The following is a 15,414-nucleotide window of genomic DNA, read 5'->3' on the forward strand; positions in this document are numbered from 1 at the left end:
AGTCTTGTTGTTTTTCAGAGAGTTGCAGAGTTGGCTTGGGTTTCATGCTTTTCTCTGGATGTCTTTGATTTGCTCAGTATCCTTCCAAATGCAACCTAAGCCATAGTGTGGTTAGAGATTATATAGTAAAAGTGCCTACCACATAGATGTGCTCAGTAAGTAGTTCATTTAATCTTTTTTTATAGGGAGCCAAAGTATGATGGTGGTGAGAAAATAGGCTTTGGAGTAGGACAAATCTGGTTTGAATTGAGTAGACAATTATAAAATTTCTCTGAGTCTCAGTTCTTTTAATATGTAATGCAGGAATAAACATCTTATTATATATGGTTGCTGTAAGGGTTAAATAATGCACTTAGTACAATGCTTGAAACATAGGAAGTATTAAAGAAAACTATTATCCTAATAGGTAATTTTCACCTTACCTGGATCATCTCATTCCTCTCTCTGAAGGTGAGTTTCAAGGCATATAAATAGAACTGCACATATGCACATCAGGCACATACTACCTTAGGACCTTTGTGCTGGCCTGGAATGCTCTTCCATTACATGCCCACTTACTTCCTATGAGTCTTTGCTCAAATTCACCTTCTCAGTGATGCCGAAATGGAACTTCCTATTTATAATTGCACACCTCCATACTTCTAACCATGATCAGTTTGTTTCCCTAACACTTATCATCTTTTAATATACTATTTTCTATGTTGTATATTTCAGTCTGCCCCTACAAGAACATAAACTCCAGGAGGGCAGAGATTTTTGTGTGTTTTGTTCACTGATGCCTAAGGATGTAGATCAGTGCCCAACACAGGATAGGCACTCAACAAATATTTGTAAAATTGAATTGACTTGATTTATATTTCCGCTGAATTTTATACTTTTTAGTTTGGATCCGTTTAGTTTGTCAGCATGATTTTGAAAAATGATTACCTATTTTTGCCCTCTTCTAAGTGTGACCCATCACCCACATTCCATGCAACCAGTGCTCACTGGGGAGAGCTCCAGGCACCCCAGCCAGGTTCAATTACTAGCTGTGTGAACCTTGGTAATTTACTTAGCCTCTCTGTGTCTCAGTTGCATCACCTATACATGGGAGTAAAAGCCTGCTCTACTCCATGAAACTGTTGTGCGGATGCAATGAGGTAATATACATGAAGTGCCTACAACAGCGCCCAGCACACATCCAATAAATATTAGCTATTATATTATGATTATATTTATGGCTAAGTCCAGGACCCTCTCCCCTCAGTTCTGTTATGTATCTTTATTGCCACCTTGCTGGGGTATTCATTCTCTCCTGATCCACCCCTTCTTCCATTTCCCACCTCTTATCCAACAGTTCTGAAACTGATGTCAAGGTCTTTTCAGCTCCAACTTTCCTCTTTTCTTCACTAACATTTTTTTTTTCTTTTGCATTTTCCATTTGACATTAGGCCCAAACTGCTTTCAGAAGCTTCAAGTAACTCCCTGACTAACCTGTGCCTGGACTAAAGCTTTCATGTTTTAACAATGTGATACTAAGAAAAATTCCCATGGAACAAGAGAAAAATTTCTCACAAGTTTCTTTATTTGGCCTTAATCTAGAACTATTTTAATACTACCTTTTATCACATAACTTACTCCATTTCATGCTAAGTTTTATTTTGTTTTGCTTTGTCTCTAAAGTGTGGTTTCTTGTGCTTATACAATTTTAAAAAGAAAGTAATTTCAGGTCTTGTAAAACAATTTAGTTTGCCTTGAAATTGATTTAGAAATTCCTTAATATGTATATACTTTCTGAGCTTCATTCTGAGGCCAGGGGAAAAGAAAATATCCTATTCCCTGGGTAGGTTGTGCCATCTTATCTTGGGCTGTGAAGTCTGCCTTACCTCATGCCACCAGTCTCAGGGAAAGGAAGCTGCCAGAGAACTTGGCTAAAGGTGGGGAGTAAAAGGTCCAAAGGATTAAATTTCTGGCTCCCAAAATAACCCCTGAGTACTTCTGCTACCTCCAAATCAGGCCCTGCACGCTTTTCATGGTGGCAGAGTGCCACCTCTCTGGCCTGATATCAGGGGGCCCTGATGAGCCATGGATGCCTCTCTATCTCCACAAGACAGCCCCCTAGAGAGGCTGGAGAACCCACTGAATTAACTGTGGACATGCAAGATGCATTTTCTCTTTTCTTACACCCTCATAATTTTTACTCTTTAATCTCCTCTCTTCTGTCTTCTCCACCTGTCTCCAGGTTACTGGAAGGCGCCACAATAGTGTTTTCCAAAATTCAGTAATTTGAGTACCACTGTCATGATATTCCCCTCAGCCCCATCATATCCAAATCCCACCTGTACTATTTCTTTGTTAGCTCACTTTTTCACTTAAAACTTTTAAAGTCTAGCTATTAATGTATAGCACTGCTTCAAGTTTAAAACCAGTTTCCTTATAACAAAAATATATAGTAATGGAATTTTAGTCGGATATGGCTTCTTGCTGCAGGCCTTTTGCTTGAATCCTGCTGTTAGGTTAAGGAATGCTGGAGAGGTGTTAAAGACTTATCAGCATCAAAGTAACACTTGATCTTTGAAATACAGACATGGAAAGAGGACCCAAAAGAAAGATTTTTTCATTTATTTTATAATGCCATGTCTACATACGGCCTAAGCATTTCCCCCTTTGGGAAACATTACTTTGAGTTTTAGACTCACAAAGGTAAATAAATTTGTTGGAATCTGATCGGCTTCATCCCATTCCTTCAAGAACTGACTATACTATTTTCTAACTGTACTGAAAAACTTTTTGCACATTTTTTCTCATTATTTGCTCACAGCTTTTGACCAACTACCAGAGAATGTTTTGGATACAGGACTAATTCCTGTGGATCACAGAATGTGACCGACGAAAGGGACTTGGTATGTTATCTGGTCCAAATCTTGACCCATCTCCATTTTCCCTGAAAGGTTCGGTGCCGAGGGCGATTTGCCCAAGGTCACAAAGAGAGTGGTCTAATATTTTGGTTCCTGCAGCCCAGAGAAGAAGCTATCCCGTTCCTCAGCAGGCTTGGTGAAAGGTTGCCTGGCCGGCAGGCGGCCAAACTTCTCGCCTCCACCGTGTTGATCGCGGTTGCCATGGCAGCGGCTTATTGTTCTCCGCCTCGTCTTGGTGACGTCACGGGACCAGTGTCCAATGGGAAAGCAGCCCGTCGTCGCGCACCGCCTTTCCCAGCGGGCACCGCCTTCGCGGCCGCGAGGAGGCGTCGCCAGTGCGGCTGAGGTAGGCTGGGGCGGCCGCCGCGGCGAGTTACATCGTTTTCCAATCTGTCCGCGTCCGCCGCCGCCCAGGACAGAAACACAATGTTCAGGATGCTGGGCAGCAGCTTTGAGGATGATCCTTTCTTCTCGTGAGTGTCGAGGGCCAGGGGCCGCGGTCGCGCGGGGACTCAGGAGTCTTGAAGGGGGGGGGGCCATGGGAAGGGAAAGGAGCGACTTGTCGAGGGCGAGAGGGAATTCGGGGTGACTGCAGGGGCCGGCTTGCGGGAGAGAAGAACTTGGGGGCTTGCGAGGGAAAAGAGGGCAGGATTTGAGGACGATGTGGGGGCGTGAGGTGGAAAGGGGTCCGCGCGGCCCCCCCAGACACACGCGGGGAGTGCCGGTTGCTCTCAACTTGGCCCCAATACGGTCCCCACGCCCCATGCTGCGAGGGCTTTGCAGGTGAGGACGCTGCCACCTCAGTGGAAGTTCTAGGGAGAACTGTGCTCAGAGGACCCTTCCACACCGGTTTAAATTCTGAATTGGGGCGGGAATATATTAGAGGATGGCAATTCCTTGAAAAAGGAAACATTTTTAAGACAGCATTTTTCATGCCCTGTGAGAGCATAACAAAGAAGGAGAGTTGCGCGCTCTCCTCAAAGTGGTTAGAAGTTGCCAAGTGCACTGTTTTCGTTGCTGGCTTTGTTACAAAGCCGGCCTTGTTTGTGAAGGGACTCCTCTTTCTGTCAAAAGTAGAAATAGGGCGGTGAAGCAGATATGGGTGCATTTAATACCTCAGGCAAACAAGTGCCATTACCCTGTGAAAGGTTCCCAGTGAAATAAGGTGATACCCAAGGAAGAAGGCATTCAGAAATTAGTTGCACTCTAATCTAGTTTTCTGGTTTTGCTTTTTTTTTTTAATTCTTCCTTTGGCCATTATATAAAAATAATAACATACTCTAGTTGGATCCCTAAGACAGGAAGATACTTTTTTGCCCAAGGGTTTTGCCAGTTAGAATTTTGACTTGGTGTCTAGTTCATTTGATCCCTGTGCAACATAGAGACATTTTTAAAAAGGTTTTAAAATGTTCACAGTTTGCTTCATGGATTTTTTTATGTTTTTAAAGAAAAATGGTATATTGGCTTAAGTGTGTCGGTACTAATTTAAAACAAAATAACATTAAAGTAATAATTGAAAAGATAATTGGATAGAAAATGAAATGATTAATATAGAAAAAATAAAATGATTAACTTTTTTCTAAAGGTTATTCATTATAATTAAGGAGTATATGGACTCAGGAAAACTTATGCCATTTTCAACTTGTCAATATCATTTTAAGAAGTTTAAAATATTGTATTATTATGATTTTCTCTTTTAAAAGCCTCTGAGAGATATATCCATAGATTTCGCTGAGCTGTTTTAAGTGGTTCTTATGTAAATGTGATGTCAGTACAATGGGGAATGATTAAGATTGTGATAGACAATTTTAGAGTTGTATTATATCCTTGATTATACCAAAAGGAGCAATGGCCTTAATTAAACCGTGACTGTGTAATTAGTATCATCTTTAAAATGTCTAGCAGAAGTGTAATTTAAACTCTTGGGTGACTGTTTCTGAGCAAGGCAATGAACCCAAGAGTCAGGGTCAGAAATAGTAACAGACCACAAATAGTAGGCATACATCAAAGAACACTCTTCCCTGTGCTCAGGATGGAAAGGACCATCAGTTACACGTTAATCGGTCTTTCAGTCATCGCTATCTGTAGCCTTCTTCAAATGCAGGCAGCCATATCATAAAAATTTAAGGTAAAGTGATTGCAGTGAACTTCATAATCTGATTCATGCTTATAATTTTTCGACAATTATATTTAAACACACTTTTGGGGGTAAGGGAGAAAGAGAATGTGAGTTTATATTTATTTCAGGTAATTTGTTATTTGACCCACTGCTTTTACCACAATCTTCAAACAAAGTGGGTATCCATTTCTTCAGTCAATCATAAGGAATTCATAAAGGTGACAAACTCCTTATTAAATCATCCACTGACCTTAGGAACACAGAAGGGAAATAGAACACATAGCTCATACCCACCATCTTTTATGTAAATATTGTCCCTGTTCTTAACACTGTGTCTGATCATTGGGCTATTTTAGCATAGAAAGTAGTCAACAAATATTGTTTAATGATGATCTGGTATCCTTTATTCTCTGTCTTGTCAATCTGGTGTTTTTGATTGCTGCAAATAATTATCATTTGCATTCAACAAATGCCATTACTGACATTGGCATTTTCTAATTAGAACATTACCATTTTAAAAATAATCCATTAGTTCACAGTCAAGGATAGTCAATATAAGCAAACTCTACTGATTTACTAATTATTCAGAAGTGGACACAAAAATATATATACTTCTTGGATATAAAATTAGAATTACTAAATAGTGTGAGACTGATAATATACTGTGGTTAAACTGTTAAATACTTAAAAGATTGAGTAAAAAAAATTAAAATCTGTAGTTTTGAATTCAAGTATATTCAATCTCAATATTTACCTTCTTAGAACAGTGCATCTTAAATTTTTCATCATAAAATTAAAGGGAAATGTTAAAAGTGATATTTTAAAATTTGGTGTTTTATTTACATACTTGGCATTTTTTAATGTTGGTATCTTATCATGTTTCAGCACTGAAATTATTTCAGAGAAAATTTGCCTTACGGTATATTCTGATACACTTTCTTAAATAATACTTGTAACTTGCTTAAAAACAACTTCCTGGCATGTAGTTTTCTCTCAAGAATACTACTTTTCCCTCACATTTGTATTTGCTTAAGAATAGGTATTAATACACGGTTAAGTAGATAAGTACAGACAGGAAGATCAATTTGATGTTAAAATGGTTTTGGTATCTATCCTATACCTTAAAGAACATTGATTATTTAGTATAAAAGTTTATATATATTTAGTATGATAGAGAATTTTCTATTTGGAACAGAAACAAGAACTTTGAATCTTCTGAGCTACAGATGTAGACTTCCGATCAGGCAAGTCTCCAAAGAATAACTATTAAATATGTTACCACTTATCAGCTATTAGAGATTAAAGGCTCAGAAGCAGACTGGCAAATCTATCAGCCTTATTTTTAATCATAAATTATTGTTATCTTTTCTTTAAACCACCCTACTCTTCATATAAGCATCATATGTTTGATGACCAGTCTTTGGTTAAAGTACCTCAGCATGCATTCACAGGCTATTACTTCTTCCATCTCTTTACTCTCAGCAGGAGCTAAAACTTAAATATTTATAATTTCTGTTTTTAAAAATTGTCAGAAATATTTGTTTACTTGGTATTTTGGAGGTAGTTGGATTTTTTTTTTTTTTTTTTTTTGAGACAGAGTCTCACTCTGAGTGAGTGAGTGCCATGGCGTCAGCCTAGCTCACAGCAACCTCAAACTCCTGGGCTTAAGCGATCCTACTGCCTCAGCCTCCCGAGTAGCTGGGACTACAGACATGTGCCACCACGTCCAGCTAATTTTTTGTATATATATTTTTAGTTGGCCAGATAATTTATTTCTATTTTTAGTAGAGACGGGGGTCTCACTCTTGCTCATGCTGGTCTCGAACTCCTGACCTCGAGCGATCCACCCGCCTTGGCCTCCCAGAGTGCTAGGATTACAGGCGTGAGCCACTGCGCCCGGCCAGGTAGTTGGATTTATTAAAGGATACTTCTTTGACCTATCCACAGACTGAGTTGAAAGTGAATGTATTCCATGTTCAAGACATGCATTGACTATTTTCTTGATTGAGAACGTTCTCATAGCAGGAAATAAAATAAAATCACCTTATTATATAAGCTTTTGTAAACAGTGTTCAAGGTTACTTACATATTTGTTTCAGACATGCAGTCTGAGGTAATCTTCACCAAAATGTCATAGTTTGGTTCTAATTAGTATTCTGCCACATGGACCTCTCACTCTATTTTCAAGGTCCCACTTTATGTTTTATGTTAGGGCCCTGAATAGCAACTGATGTTTAGCACCTACTGTGATTGTTCTCAGAAATATTTAAATACAGAAATTTCTTATAAGTGAATTTTGCAGATTTCAACATTATATTTGATAGAATGAGGCACTATAAGCCTTGAGCTGAATTTCTAAGGTACATTATTCATTTGAAACATTCTTTGGTTCATTAGGTAAAAACCATTGAATTAGGAACTGAGGAGCACGACATGACTATGGCATAATTGCTGGGTCAAGGAATGCCATTTGGTAGCATTTACCCACATAATAATGCCTAGTCCTATCAATGAATATTATATAATAAATACTCATGAAAAAGGAGGGAGGTATTTCTAGAATGGCAAGGGGGTTGCCATTCTATAAATTGTAGTCATTCCTACAACTCTCTTGATATCAAAGTTTTCTGCCACATCAACATTTTAAATTATGTTTCTAGACAGTGGAAAAATAGAATTGCCTTGTGGAAATGTAATCTATTTTTCAAATATTTCTTAAGTTTCTACTATAGGCCCAACCCTGTGGGCTCTCTTTTAAATTAGTAGAAGTCATGGCCCCTGCCCTTAAGATCCATTTTTTAATATTATATGCATTATTTCTAGTATGAAAACTTGGATCATCTGATCTATTTTCATATGAACAAGAGAGCCGTAACAATCTGTTTTTGCAGCTATTATGTATAATGGAAAAGGAATCTAAGTCTTATACAGACCAAAGACAATTATAACTTGGGCAAAGTATATAAGTACAGAGAGAGACACACTTAAAAATAGGAACTTGGCCAGACATGCTGGCTCACGCCTCTAATCCTAGCACTTTGGGAGGCCGAAGCAGGAGGATTGCTTGAGGCCAGGAATTCAAGACCACACTGAGCAAGACAGAGGCCCCCTCACTACAAAAAAATAGAAAAATTAGCCAAGTATAGTGGCACATGCCTATAGTCCCAGCTACTCGAGAGGCTGAGGCAGGAAGATCATTTGAACCCAGGAGTTTGATGTCACTGCACTCTGGCTTGGATGACAGAGTGAGACCCTGTCTCAAAAACAAATAAAACAAAACAAAAACCCAGGAACTTATTCTGAAGGGAAACATTACCAGCCCTTTAGAAAAACAAACCAAACAAACAAACAAACAAACCAAAAAACAAACAAAAAAACCCTTTCGTGTTGAAATCATTCCCAAGAGACCCAGAATCAGTCTAAGAGTTAAGACATAAACACTTTTGTGGGGAAAGTGGGCAGCAATTTATTTTTCCTATCTTGTGATATACTCTGAAAGTAAATAATGTGGAATAGAGAAAGTACATTTGGAACCATATTTCATTCAGTTTGGTGGTTTTTTGTGTCAACAGTGCTGAAAGATGTATTGTCATTGTAATAGTATAAATAAATTTTTCCTGATTTAAATGAAAATGCATCCTCCTGGAAAATCTGAATACTATAGAAAGTTTCGTAAAGGATATAATGCAACCCATTATTCTGGTGTATTTTGTTTCTGTTATCCATATATGAATTTTTTTTTCCAAAATTGGGACTAAACTTTATGGTTTAATATTGCTTTTCCTCAAAATATACCTAAATATTCTGTGTTTTTCTCATAATATATCATGAGCATTTTCCTAGTCTTTAAGTTATTTTTAAAGCATGACTTTAAAGTCCACGAAATATTGCATCCTGTGGATGTACAAAAAATTTTTTCACATAAATCTTTAACCACATTTCAGATTATTACTTTCGACTGTTTTGTGTATATGAAATGGCTAGTTTGTAGGGTATGAACTTTTTAAAGCTGTGATTCTTCAAGTTTGTTTTCCTAGAAGAATGAAACATTTATTTTCAAAAGAGAACAATATGAAAGCTTAAAAAATATAAAAACTGTTAAGTTTTCATTTGAGAAAACAAACCATAGCTTATATTCATTTTAAAAGTATTGAAACAACTCTTGGTTACCACACAGGTTTTTTGAGGGCTTTGATAAGAGTGAATTCAAATTAAACAAGAGAAATCTTAAAGTCTTATCTCTAAGCAGCTGCTGTTCTGGGTAGACATGAATTAAACTCACTAGAAGGTCCAGCCATATTTCTTACTGAATGGTTCAGACAGGTGCAAATGCTAAAATATAGGTTCACTTTTGTCTTAATGCTTTTTCCAAAAGGTAGTCTTTTGTTCATATCACTCAAAAAATAAAAAGTTGTTTTTTAGTATTTGCTGTACATATGGATAACCTACCTCTTCTTAACTGAAGAAAATCCTGGGCAACATTTTAAATGTCCCACATTTAGTTGATTAATTTTTAACCTGATTATAATGCAATGAGAAATATAAATCCCACTAAATTTTGTTTCTGTAGGAAAGTAATAGCAGTTTAACACTCATATATTCACAGAACAAAATCTAGTATTCCCTGAAGTATTTTCTTCATTGCAGTCAAATCTCATCCACATGTCTTAAGGAAAAGTTGACTGGTTTTGTTGGTAACTGTATGTTAATAAGAACAAACATTTTAATTTCCACACTTGTAACTATGCTCTAAGCTCTAAATGTACAATGATATGGAGCTCTAAGCAAAAGGATCGCTTTTGAAACACCCATTTTAAAACATCAAATGGCATGAAATCTTTTAACCCCATGCAGTTCTATTTATTTTTATTATGAAATATTTCATAAATACTACAAAGATATAACAATACTCCAGAATAATATAGTTTTTGAGATGAGAATTAGAAAGAAATTGTTACTTAGACAACTCATTTATGAGTCTTAAAACTACTTGAAATTCTTTTTCCTCAAATAAAAAGTGGGAAGATACGTACATCAAATATTGATTCCTTAATTTTAAAGTAGCTTTTAGTCTTCAGATCTTGATTTGGGAAAGCATAAAACAACTCCCTTTCTGCCCTCTTATGTACTAAACATGAGCTGCTGAGTGTGTGCTATCAATCCATTTAATTTGTAAATTACCATATAGTGCTAGTTGCCTATATTAATAATTCTGCTAGAATAGTGATTCTCAAATGTTTAACAGGTAGAAAATCTAGAAACAGTACTCTGTTAAATTCTCTATGCCCCTCACTCCTATTAATAAGACAAAAATGGGGATTTGCTTTTGGAAGTTCCAAGATGGTGGATGATGAAAACTGTCAGCCAGAGTATCTCTGCAAGAAAGAGATTTTAGAAGAAAGTGAAAAAAAATAAACAGGCAGACAAACATAGATTGAATGAGGGTTGGAAGGAAGGGTGCCTGAAACTACAGGAGACCCCACGGGAAGAAGTTGCAGAGACTCCACAGGAAGATGAACTGGAAGGAGAAAGGCCCCCGAAAGGCTTGAAGACCAGCGACTAGGGTAGGTGGAGCAGTTCAAGTTCCCCTCCGTTACATCTCGGACTGCTGGTGGGCTCCTGAGTGGTTGGAGAGACCTGCCAATACCAGCCCAGAGATGGCTGCCAGCAGTGAGTGATGAGGCTCTTGCAGACAGGGCATCAGGATTCCAGCTGCCTCGGGGCACCCTCCAGCCCGCAGACCTCAGCCGATTGGCAGGCACCATATTGCTTCATTCTCCCCTTCCCCTTCCCTACCTGCGGCCACCGAGAGAGGCAATTTAGCCACCACCCGGAGGTATCTGAAGGGAACGGGACCTTTCCTTTTGGGGCCCTCAGCGGACTGAGGGTTAACTCAGACTGTGAGCTCCCTACCCGGCAGTCCTCCCAAGTGCTGCTTCCTTGGTGACTTTAGGAGAGCAGGGCAAATCCTAAGGTGGAGACACGTTGATCCAGCTTGGGTAACCCATGGGTGACTTGAGACCAGCACTCTTCTCCCTGGCAGGTTCAAGGATTGATCTCTGGGCCCCAGGGGACAGGCCTGCTGACCAGATTCCATACACCCAGGTCTCCCCAGGTCTCCATTGCATTGCCCCAGGGCACAGAAAGGATATTTTTCAACGAGCCTACTGAGATATGTGTGGCAAATCAGCATGCTTGAAGGGCAACTCTCCTCCTACTCCCCCTCCTACTCCCACGGGAAGGCCGTACAACCAGCTCAGGCTGGGACCCTGAGCAGGGAACCTCCCGGCCCCCATCACAGACAGGAGAGATCCACTGGCTTGAGGTCCTGCCTGCTGGCAGAGGCCCGGGAGAAACTCTGGAATAGAGAAGGGTGGAAAAGAGTGAGGCCTGCTTCAGACTGCAGGTCTCAGCCCCACCCCCACATGCAGACTTTTCAGCTAAGTGGGGCCATTTCAGCACCTCCCTGACAGCTTTGCCCAGAAGCAAAGAACAGACCTTTGACCCCTGCTAATAGCATTTGTGATGCTTGAGGGCAGGCTCACCCCACCCAGCTCCACCCAGACTCACTTCCCCACTTTCCCCCATTGAGGTGGAGAATAAAGACACACCTGGAAGTTCCCAGGGCCCCACCCACTACCTGAGGCACTAGAGTGCCTCTCCAGAGGAACAAGAACTAGTTACAGGACCCAAAAGCAACACTGCAGCCTGCTCCTCTCAGAAAGCGCCACCTACTGACAGGGAGGTCATTCTGCACACTCTTTAAGTGTATCTCCTGACTCATCATACAGGGTGTGGTCAAAGCTCACCTACTGGCTCAGAGACTAAATGGGGTGTGTCATTATTTGAATGAAAATCTAAAGGTAAGAAGCAGCAGCCAATCCAGATGGGAAGGAATCAGCGAAAGAACTCTGAAAGTATGAAGAATCAAATTGAAGGCACACCCCCAAAGGGGAGCACCAGTTCTCTAGCAATGGACATCAACCAAATTCAGAACACTAATGACAGAATTTCCAACATGGATTGTAAAAAAAACTCAATAATATGCAAGAGAAAATGAATAACAAAGACAAAGAAACCACACACAAAAAATTCCAGGACTCAAAGAAAAGTTCACTAAAGAAATTGAACTATTAAATAAAAATCAAACTGAATTTCTGGAAATGAAGAATTTATTCAAGGAATTACAAAACATACTGGAAAGCCTCAAGAACAGGGTAGATCAAACAGAAGAAAGAATGTCAGGGCTTGAAGATAACACTTTTCAATTAAATAAGTAAGTCACAGAGATAGAGCAGAGAAATAAGAGAAAAGAGCAAAGCCTACAAGAAATGTGGGATTATGTGAAGAGGCATAACATGAGAATCATAGGCATCCCTGAGGGTGAGGAAGAAAATACACAAGGGTTGGATAAACTATTTGAGGATATAATAGAGGAAAATTTCCCAGGCCTTGCTGAAAATCAAGATATCTAGGTATAAGAAGCTCAAAGGACTCCTGGGAGAGTCATTGCAAACAGGAAGACACCATGACACACAGTCGTCAGACTGACCAAAATAGTCACCGAAGAGGCCCTCCTACAGCTGTAAGGCAAAAGAAGCAGGTAACCTACAAAGGAAAACCCATCAGAATAATAGCAGACTTCTCAACTGAGACCTTACAAGCAAGAAGAGACTGGGGCTGCATTCTCACTCTTCTCAAACAGAAAATGCCCAGCCTGGAATCTTACACCCTGCAAAACTAAGTTTTGTATACAAAGGAGAAATAAAGACCTTCTCAGACAAACAAAGACTGAGGGCGTTCATCAAGACAAGACCTGCCCTCCAGGAAGTACTCAAAACAGTGTTACACATGGATCAGCACAATAAACACTCACGAATGTAAAATCATCCAAAAGCTAAAGGTCAAAGGCCAGATACCACAATGGCTCAATAGAGAAAACAAAGCAACAAAGTTCAATTCAACAGGATGAACAGAAATTTGCTTCACTTATCAATTCTCTCAATAAATGTGAATGGCTTGAAATGCCCACTAAAGAGACATAGACTGGCCGAATGGATAAATATACAGAAGCCAAGTATCTGCTGTCTTCAGGAAACACATCTAACCCACAAGGATGCATTCAGACTCAAGGTGAAGGGATGGAAAACAATATTTAAAGCAAATGGAAGTCAAAAGAAAACTGGCATGGTGGTTCTGATTTCAGATAAATTAGTCTTCAAATCAACAAAAGCTATGAAAGACAAAGAGGGTCACTGCATAATATGAAGGGTACAATTCAACAAGAAGACATAACACTTCTAAATATTTATGCACCTAACTCAGGTGCACCCAGATTCATAAAGCATATCCTACTTGATCTAAACAAAATGATAAACAGCAACACCATAATAGCCGTAGACTTCAACACCCCACTGCTAGAACAGGACAGATCCTCTAAACAGAAAATAAACAATGAAGCAATGGACTTAAACAGAACCCTAGAACCAATGGGCCTGACTGACATTTACAGAACATTCTACCCAAAAACCACTGAATATACGTTTTTCTTATCAGGTCATGGAACATTCTCTAAGATTGACCATATCCTAGGCCACAGAGCATTTCTCAAAAAATTAAAAAAAAATAGAAATTATATTATGCATTTTCTCAGGCCACAGTGGAATAAAATTAGAAATCAACTCATAAAAACTCTCATCTCTACACAAAGTCATGGAAACTAAATAACCTTCTGCTGAATGATTATTCCATTAAGGAGGAAATCAAGATGGAAATCAAAAGATTCTTTGAACTAAATGACAAAGGAGACACAAGTTTTCAAAATCTGTGGGACGCAGCTAAAGCAGTCCTGAGAGGAATATTTGTATCCATACATGTCTACATCCAAGAAATCACAAATAAACAATCTAATGTACTATCTCAAAGAACTGGAAAAGGATGAGCAAACTGACCCCAAGCCCAGCAGAAGAAAAGAAATAACAAAGATCAGAGTAGAGATAAATAAAATTGATAATAGAGAAAAACTATGTAGAAGATTAATAAAATAAAAAGTTTGTTCTTTGAAAAAATAAAATTGACATGCCTCAGGCTAGATTAACAACAAGCAGAAAAGAAAGAACTCTAATAAGCTCCATCAGGAATGAAAAAGGAGATATTACAACTGATGCCACGGAAATACAAAATATCATCTATGAACACTTTAAAAACCTATATGCACATAAACTGAAAAATATGGAGGAAATTGACAAATTCTTAGAAACACACAGCCTCCCTAGGCTCAATCAAGAAGAAATAGAATTCCTAAACAGACCAATATCAAGTACCGAAATTGAAACAGCAATAAAAAACTTTCCTAAAAAGAAAAGCCCCAGATGAGATGGTTTCACACCTGAATTTTACCAGAAATACAAACAAGAACTGGTGCCTATCCTGCAGAAATTATTCCACAACATTGAGAAGGATGGAATCCTCCCCAACACATTTTATGAAGCCAACATCACCCTGATACCAAAACCAGGAAAGGACGCAACAAAAATAGAAAAGTACAGAACAATATCCCTAATGAATATAGATGCAAAAATTCTCAACAAAATCCTAGCAAAATGAATTCAGGTGCTTATAAAAAAAAATAATCCATCATGACCAAGTGAGCTTCATCCCAGAGATGTAGAGATGGTTCAACATATACAAATCTATAAGTATAATTCACCACATAAATAGAAGCAAACATAAAGACCATATGATCCTCTCAATACATGCAGAGGAAGCATTTGACAAAATTCAACACCGTTTTATGATAAGAATGCTTAAGAAGATAGGCATAGATGGTACTTACATAAAAATGATACAAGCCATATATGACAAACCCACAGTGAGGATCATACTGAATGACAAAAATTGAAAGTATTCCCACTTAGTACTGGAACCAGACAAGGTTGCCCTTTATCTCCGCTTCTATGCAACATAGTGCTGGCAGTCCTAGACAGAGCAATCAGACAAGAAAAGGAAATCAGTGGCATCCAAATGGGGAAAAAAAGAGGTCAAGCTATCACTCTTTGTTGACAATATGATCTTATATCTAGAAAACCCCAAAGATTCTGCCATGAGACTACTGGAATTGATAAACAAATTCAGCAAAATCTCAGGTGACAAAATCAATGTACAAAATCAGTAGCATTCCTATACGCCAACAACAGTCAAACTGAGAACTAAATCAAAGACTCAATTCCCTTCACGATAGCAACAAAGCAAGTAAAATACCCAGGAATACATTTAACTAAGGAGGTAAAAGACCTCTACAGAGAGAACTATGAAACACTGAGAAAAGCAATAGCAGAGGATGTAAACAGGTGGAAAACGATACCATGCTCATGGGTTGCAGAATCAACATTGTTAAAA

The 15,414-nt window shown here is 38.7% G+C and overlaps 1 protein-coding gene across 4 annotated transcripts in view; it reads left to right on the forward strand.

Annotated features, from left to right (window-relative positions):
* Positions 1-3,155: 3,155 nt before the first annotated feature.
* The window catches only part of MLF1 (myeloid leukemia factor 1), a 39,178-nt gene continuing 26,919 nt past the window's right edge, over positions 3,156-15,414 (forward strand). For 2 of the 4 annotated variants that reach the window (XM_045539546.1, XM_045539547.1), the window contains exon 1: positions 3,222-3,370. In XM_045539546.1, coding sequence (XP_045395502.1) covers positions 3,324-3,370 — 47 coding nt within the window. In that variant the 5' untranslated portion in view covers positions 3,222-3,323. Of the gene's footprint in view, positions 3,371-15,414 lie in introns of all 4 variants that reach the window. The other 2 variants (XM_045539545.1, XM_045539544.1) reach the window with 2 other exon arrangements.

Source organism: Lemur catta, chromosome 1, assembly GCF_020740605.2.
Source record: "Lemur catta isolate mLemCat1 chromosome 1, mLemCat1.pri, whole genome shotgun sequence".
Lineage (NCBI taxonomy): Eukaryota > Metazoa > Chordata > Mammalia > Primates > Lemuridae > Lemur > Lemur catta.